This window comes from Brachyhypopomus gauderio, chromosome 10, assembly GCF_052324685.1.
Source record: "Brachyhypopomus gauderio isolate BG-103 chromosome 10, BGAUD_0.2, whole genome shotgun sequence".
Lineage (NCBI taxonomy): Eukaryota > Metazoa > Chordata > Actinopteri > Gymnotiformes > Hypopomidae > Brachyhypopomus > Brachyhypopomus gauderio.
Genome location: NC_135220.1, coordinates 5,397,463 through 5,405,140, shown reverse-complemented (window position 1 = coordinate 5,405,140; position 7,678 = coordinate 5,397,463). Strand labels below are relative to the sequence as shown.

Sequence of the window (7,678 nt, the reverse complement as noted above, 5' to 3'; positions counted from 1 at the left end):
TTATACAGTACAAATATTATAAGCTCTGGTTATAACAAATTAAAAGGGTAAACAATTGGTGGTTACCATGGCAACAAGTTCTCATGCTGGGCTCCAAAAAAAAATACCAATAACACCAATAACTTTTTCTAGGCTCCATAATAATATACAAAATAGTAAACATTGCAACACTCACATCAGATCAGCTGTTATTTAGGATCTCTGTCGTCCAACATGCCTGATGTCTTTCTCTTCCTTGTAACTGTGGTTAAGTTGGCTTCATGTTCTCATTTTAAATGTACTACTATTACCGTCTACAAATGACCTTAACATGGACGAAAGTGGCGGTCGTAAAGGCCCCAGAGCACTGCGCACTCTGTTTTTCTTCAAAGATTTAAATCATTTTTAAATGATTCTTCATAAGATAAAAACAAGTTGTATAAATATTAAGTGCACATTTTGTCAAATCTTTCAATAGCTTTTAAAATGTCCATCATAAGAGCATAAAACAAGTTATAGTACATTAAGTGCATCCTAATCAACAACCTTGTTTTGTGGAATTATGGTGGCCCATTTAAAAGCTATTGAAATATTTGACAAAAACCACCACTCATTGGTGCAAGGTATAAATACCCATATTTTAGTTGTAGGTTGTTACTAAAGATGAACTTAATGTAATCCAACTACTTTGGTGGTCTTAGGTGGACCGTTTAAAAGTTATTGAAATTATTGCAAAAAACGGAGTGCGCAGTGCTCTGGGGCCTTTACGGCCTCCACTTGCGTCCGTGTTAAGGTCATTTGTAGACGGTGCCTTAGATGTTGCAGCGGTGACAGCAGTATATTTAAAATAACATGTTTTAAAATACATATATTCCTGACGTAAACAAAGTTGTAGATGTTTGTCTTGGGTGCCAGAAATAGAAATTTGCATATTTTGGCACTTTTAACTTAAAGGTATTGAAGAAATAATTCCGAATATGCGAACGTGAAACGAACTTTACCAAGTTTCCTAGTATGAGTGACTTTTGATCCCATTAAAATTTACTTAAAACTATGTACAGTTATAAAGGAGTGTGTCCTCTTATGGTCCGACAGAAATGTAGACTGTGTGAAAAAATCCAATAATTTTGGCTTCGCTATTTTCAACAAGCTAACGCTTAGTGCTAAAGTTTCAGCTCGGCTCCGCTGCTTTGCGAGTCATGCTGGTGATTCCCGCTTTTGTTAATGGGCAGAGCGAACATGAGAGTGGGAACTACAGCATATCGGTTAACTTTTAAAATACAACCTCAAAAGAAAATTGTGGATATTTTTCCAATGACAAAAAATCTTCACCCATAGAAAATAATGCTCTTGTATCACCTGTCGCCACTGGCGAGTGAAATAATTTTATTACTCGCAAATTAATATTTATGGTCGCGATTGCGACCATTTTAGTCGCAGTCTGGAGCTGTGGCATGTGCCTCTGTCTTTTTTCAAGATAAAAGACGAGTACAAAATCAAAAGAGTTCTTTTTTTTAACAAGCTGTCCGCGACCCACCCAGAACGTGTCCGCGACCCACTTTTGGGTCGCGACCCACCAGTTGAGAATCACTGTTGTAGACTCTTACACCAGTCTAACCATACCCAAACCTCAAGGTACCCAACTAAGAAGACATGTATTGTGTATTTCTTATCCTGAATCAACCCTTACTATCCAATGATACCTTCAAAATTTACAACAATAAACGTTACATTATATTAATTGCCCTAGATTACATGAGTTTAATTTATCTAAACACACAAAGAAACAAACAAAGAACAAACAAACAAACAAAAACTTGACCTAGAAGCACCTGGCAACCCCGCTCTCCATCCTCGCTGTCCACAAACGCCACACAGGTGATTTTGTGACGGTCCCTAAGAGGTTTTGACGGTGAACTCAGTTATCCCTTTAGGCAAATTCCTTTCCCGTGAACTATATATATTTATAAGAGACTTCAACGCGTGACTCGGCATCTGTAACTATAGGTTTACTCAGGTAACGTAATTCATTTTTTTAAACATTGTTTTATTTTAGTCGTCTTGTCAGTAAAGTTAGCTAGGTAGTTAGTTAGCTAGCGGGCTAAATTCTGTTAGGTATCTAGGCTCATGTAACGTTAATATTCGTTATAGCTACACGGCATATAGCACAAGGACAGTTTAATGGGAAAAAACTTGTAAGAATTGGTAGTTAAGCAAGTGGTTTATTTTACATTTTCAAAATAAGATAAAGTTGCTAAGGCCAGGTCGTTAGCTCCATGTTAGCTGAGGGCTAGTGTACCCTGTGACAGGATTAGCTAGCGTGATCGTGCGCGAGACGCAAAGACCAGGCGGGAAACCAATTCATTATTCATAAACTTGTAACTTGTTAATTAAATTCAGATTTTTCCTGGCAGCCAGGGTAACTAGTGGCTAGTGTTTTTCTATTCTCTAGTTATTTACTAGTCTGATTTAAGACGGACAGTTTACTAACACTTTTAAAAATTACCTTTTTAAAGAATGACAACTTCAATAGCGTGCAAAGCACTGCACGTAACTCCATCTGTAGGACAGTACACGTCTGAACCAGTCAGTGTTATCGTCAACCAAAATGTGTGTGATCAAGGCACAATCGTCAGTTCTGAGTTCAACCTCTTGGAGATGACGGAGGTAGAATACACCCATCTTCAGCATATCCTTCAGTCCCACATGGAAGCACAGGCTGTTGAGCGAGATGAGTCAGACGAGATAAACCAGCTGTCTAACACCGAGGGAATCCTTGCTAGCCACCCCAAGAGTGAAAATGACTCGCCTCCCTGTAGTTCACCTGTGGGCCAGCCAGGTGTGCAGTACACCATTTCTGCATCTGATCATGAAGGACCAGCAGACGTTCAGGAAGTTAAAATGATCCTGTACAGTGATCCAGGGAGCAGTGTTACTGTGGGAGAGAGGACGCCTACCAGCTTTGGAGAAGTCCCAGACTCTGTGCTGGCGAAAGTCAGATGTGCAGTGGAGGCTGCCAGGGATCGGGGCTTGGACCTGTCTGACTGCAGAGGGGCACCTCCTGTCCAGGGCAGATCCAATCCAGCTGCACGTGTGTGCTTGGAGAAGAGGTTTAACTGTGGTCCTTCTGACATAAGCAGACAGCAGGAGTCACAGGCTGCAGTTTTGAACACGTATGCTCTGTCAGTCAGTCATACTTCTGAGTTACATTATTTATGATAAAATAGTTTGGCGTAATGAAAAGTGTTCTGTCTTTGCTGTTTATATCTGTATTTTTGTAGATTTTTGTCAATGTTTAATAATTCTACGGATGTACAAGGAATAGCAATGCATTCTCAGTCAGACAAGACGGCTACATTAGAGTGTGCTTATCCATGTGGAGGCACACTTTACAACTCTCTGGGTCCCAGTCGCATTCAGGTATTCAAGAGTAGATGATTGTAGATGTTTTTATTTTATTAGGTGCAGACCTGTTTGAAGCTTTGGCCCTTGCAGTTATTCTATATTTAGTGAATGTAGAAATATCTAAATAACACTTTGAGCTATATTTCACTATATGTAACTCATAAAGTCACGATATTCTAGGGTCTAAGCCACCTCCCTCAGATTTTGGAGAGCAGCAAACATCCTGAGATGATCGTTCCCAAGAACTTTAACTTCAATTACATACCAGATAAGACAGCTGACTCTGTCAGAGCCTCGTGTATTATTCACACTGATGTAGCTGATGATCAAGAGGAACTCAACCTGAAAAGTGAGTGTCATTTTAGATCCCTTAGTTACCTGTGTGGTAATACACATGTATGTACACATGGATTTTTATTACATTTCTCTTGCTGTGGTTCAAAAGATGAGGTGTGGAAAATGGCCCCTCCAGTGAAGCGTACCAGGACGCGTGGACCCAGGTCTGTCCAGGTGCGGGTGTCCAGCATTATACAGGGCCCAGGAGACTGGAAATCAGCGTGTATGATGTCTGGGCCCAAGACCAGTAGAAGAACAGGAGCTCCTTTAGAGATCACTCAGCGCAGGCAGAGACACAACAGCAAAGAGAGAGACCGCAGGTAGTGATCCTGTCCTGTTGCTGTGAGTTTAATGGATTAAGGTTTAAAAAAAAAGGAATAGAAAATCATTCAAATTAATGACCACCCTATTTGTGTATTTTTTCTTTCATGTGGTACCCATCCATAAATAATTGTAAATTTGAAAAGTACCTGCTCAACTTATTTGTAATCATCATTAGGGGTGTAATGGGACAATATGAGATGATGCATTGCAATACAAAAAATGCTCCATACACATCACTGACAGCATGAAGATGATGCTGCTCTTTAACATTTATATTCTACCACTCGGTGAGTTGTTACGACTGTATGGATTAAACTTCCATCTCTATGCTGATGACACTCAGCTTTATCTCCGTTTTAAACCTCATGCCCCTTTCCCACCCCCATCCATCACTAAATGGATCTTTGAACTCAACCTGTGGCTCCGTGCTAATTTTCTTTTATTAAATACCGATAAGACTGAGTATGTTATTATCGGTACTAAGTCTGTCGCCCTTTCCCTTGCCAATACATCTCTTACTGTTGCTGGTAAGCCTGTCAATTCATCCCCTGTTACACGTAATCTTGCAGTCTTGTTTGATCCGACTCTTTCATTTGAACCTCATATATGTTCGCTCACTAAGTCAACCTTCCTCCAACTCCGCAATATCTCCCGCCCTCGTTCATTTCTGTCTCCCCAATCTGCTGAAACCTTGGTTCACTCCCTCATCACTTCTAAACTAGATTACTGCAACTCTCTCCTCTATGGTCTCCCCTCTAAGTCTCTTCGGTTCCTTCAGACTGTTCAGAATCATGCTGCTGCTCGTGTTCTGACCCAGTGAAGGAAAGACGACCATAAACACCTGTCCTAGAGCGTCCTCATTGGCTTCTGATAAGTCTCCGTATCCAGTACAAAATTCTAGTCTAGTATAAAGCACTCTCTGGCTTGGCTCCCATATGTCTGGCTAATCTTGCACCGCTATGTCCCCACTCGCCGGCTTTGGTCATCTGACACTGGACTCTTAGTTGTTCCCAGATTCAAGTTGAGCACCATGGGTGGTCGATCTTCTAGTGTGGCTGCTCCGACCCTCTGGAACTCTCTTCCCCTCTCCCTCCATCTCTTACCATCTCTCAACACATTCAAGGCTCAACTAAAAACTCATCTATTTAATCAACATTTTCTCACAACTTCCTCAACTTAGGTCTATTCTATGGGATTTCTGTTTTCTTTCTATTTCTGTTGTTATTTTTGTCAGGTTTTTTTTGTCTGTTCTTGTATTTGTTTTTTGTGTATTTCTCTGTAAAGCGTCCTTGGGTACTTTGAAAGGCGCTATATAAGCGAAAATTATTATTATTATTATTATTATTATTATTAATAATAATAATTTGCTAACAGGCAAAGAACAAAACAGTCCAACTACAGCACAAACATGTCTGTTTACTCTCCCAGTCGCTTTATAGTGGAGATATTTTAAATTAATTGGTATAGTTAAATGCACATTCTGCTTGCCTTGATTGCATATGTGAAAACGAGACGTAGGTCTATATTTTAGTAAAGGAAGACTCTCCATCTCTGTTGTTTTCAGTCCCAGACTGCCAAGGAAACAAATGAGGGGAACAGGTGCCACTTGTAGACTCAGAAAACACATCCAATCTGCTGAGACACATGAACACCTAGAAAGTCTATTTCACTGCACTATTAGCAAAGCCCTGGAGTGGCATAGAGGCAGAAATGGACATGAAAAGAATTCAGAATTCCACTGAGCAGTTGTGCTTTCAAGTGGCAGAAAAAATACTCCCATGTGTTCCCATTGCATTCGCCTCGGGCCAAAAGCGTACGTTTGAGTTCCAGGAACCCCTGTTACAAGGCAATGAGTTCTCAACAGCATAAATGCTCAAGAGATCCCAAATATCTCTGCTTCTGCCTGGAAATGTAGACGTTATTTCAGGAAAAACCCAAATTATCAGTATCCTAGGTTAAAAATGTTAACCAGTCCTCAAGAGGCCAGTCATTCAGGCTAAGCCTTCTGTGTTTGAAAACTGGGATTGTTTACTTTAGGATGTCACTTTAAGATGTCATCTTAATTCTATTAATTCTTGCCAGTTTTATATAGGCAAGACAAGAAAAACATTTATGTTTCAGAATTAAAATACTTGTTTTTCTTAACTCAAATTATATTTTGAATGTCATGATCAAACTGTGAACCCAGTATGGTGAATTGAATTGAATTATAAGCTGTATCATTACACTGCTATTCATTATAGTTAAAAAAGATTGCAAATTGTGTCATTTGTTAGTTTTGAGAGCCCCCAGAGGTTGTTTTAGGAATAGTGTGTTTTATCAGCATGGTTCAGTAGGATCAGACTAACACTTGAAATGTGTTTGTCAGGAGAAGGATACGGTTGTGCTGTGATGAGCTGAATCTGTTGGTGCCGTTCTGCAATGCTGACACTGACAAAGCCACAACACTGCAATGGACCACAGCCTTTCTCAAGTACACTAGAGAGGTGTATGGAGACTGCCTCAAAGAGGTGTGCACTCACTACATCACACACACACACAGTCTTTCTCTGTTAGGTCTCAGAGTTTTTCTCCATGAAAAGCCTTTAGTGCCAGAGTGCCTTCTTTTCATTGTTCATCACAGTAGTATTATAAACCAGTAAGGCCCATGAACAGTATTATATTACCCCTATCATGTAAGAACGTTTCTTCTGCTTCAGGACTTTCAGAACACGTTCTGTGGTAAGACTGGCATTCGGCTGAAGCCCAGCTGTGCTGCAGTGATCCATGACTCTGAATCGTGCAGTGACACAGCTGGGAATGAGAGCTTCACCATGCAGGAGTGATGGCTTCAGCGATTATATGTAGATGTCAGATTTTAGGTAGCACTGTTCTCAACCACATATTATTATATAGTCTATTTATTTTTACAGACAAGTGTAGAATGTATGCCATGTCCACAAAGACTTCTTAGTATTCTTGTATGTATGACATTCGTGTTGTTCATACTGTCCATAACATACTTCAGTTTCCATTAAAGTAATATATCCTAGTATTTTTAAGTTTATATATATATTTATCTCTCTCTCACACACACACACACACACACACACACACGTACACTTCATAACCACCCACTGAAGTGCCCTTGTAATCCATGGAGTTGACTTGTTTCCATTGGCGTATTTTCTGCCCCCACTGTGGTTAGTCCTATCAATGTGTTCCGGCTGATCAGGTTCTCGGATTTGTCATTTTTATAAAAGTACATTACTGAAAAGAGCAAACTGCTGTACAAGAGTAAAACTACAGGTGGCGCTGTTTCTCCATGAGATCACATATAGGGTAGTTGATTGCTTCAGTTTTGTCATATAGTTACACTTATAATATTTGCATTTTAATTTATGCATCTGCAATTTGCCTAATTTGTATTTCATTTAGGCTTTAATACTTTATCTACTCTGTTCACAGTAAATTAACAGCTTAAATTTAGTAAAGACTTTAATCTGCTCATATTCATGAACAGATTTTATTTAAATAAATGTCTGTGGCTTTTAATATGTTGTTAACTGTTTGTGTTATGCATTTGTAAATTTGTTTGCTGATTTGAATAAATGTTTGTATTTTTTAAGTGAATTGCTAATAGACCTGGATGTCT

The 7,678-nt window shown here is 39.5% G+C and overlaps 1 protein-coding gene across 1 annotated transcript; it reads left to right on the top strand.

The window, feature by feature from the left end:
* Positions 1-1,809: 1,809 nt before the first annotated feature.
* Positions 1,810-7,656, top strand: LOC143525252 (transcription factor-like 5 protein). The gene is made up of 7 exons (XM_077018942.1): positions 1,810-1,996; positions 2,496-3,152; positions 3,261-3,399; positions 3,565-3,733; positions 3,830-4,040; positions 6,413-6,554; positions 6,744-7,656. Exons 2-7 carry the CDS (start codon positions 2,497-2,499, stop codon positions 6,867-6,869), a joined length of 1,443 nt encoding a protein of 480 aa, XP_076875057.1. The 5' UTR covers positions 1,810-1,996; position 2,496; the 3' UTR covers positions 6,870-7,656.
* Positions 7,657-7,678: the final 22 nt, after the last annotated feature.

What these genes read in the sequence shown, in the direction of transcription:
- LOC143525252 (XM_077018942.1), top strand. Translation starts at nt 2,497, where the DNA reads ATGACAACTTCAATAGCGTGCAAAGCACTGCACGTAACTCCATCTGTA. An exon ending in CAGGCTGCAGTTTTGAACAC is followed by an intron (nt 3,153 to 3,260) that starts GTATGCTCTGTC and finishes GTATTTTTGTAG; the next exon opens with ATTTTTGTCAATGTTTAATA. An exon ending in TGGGTCCCAGTCGCATTCAG is followed by an intron (nt 3,400 to 3,564) that starts GTATTCAAGAGT and finishes ACGATATTCTAG; the next exon opens with GGTCTAAGCCACCTCCCTCA.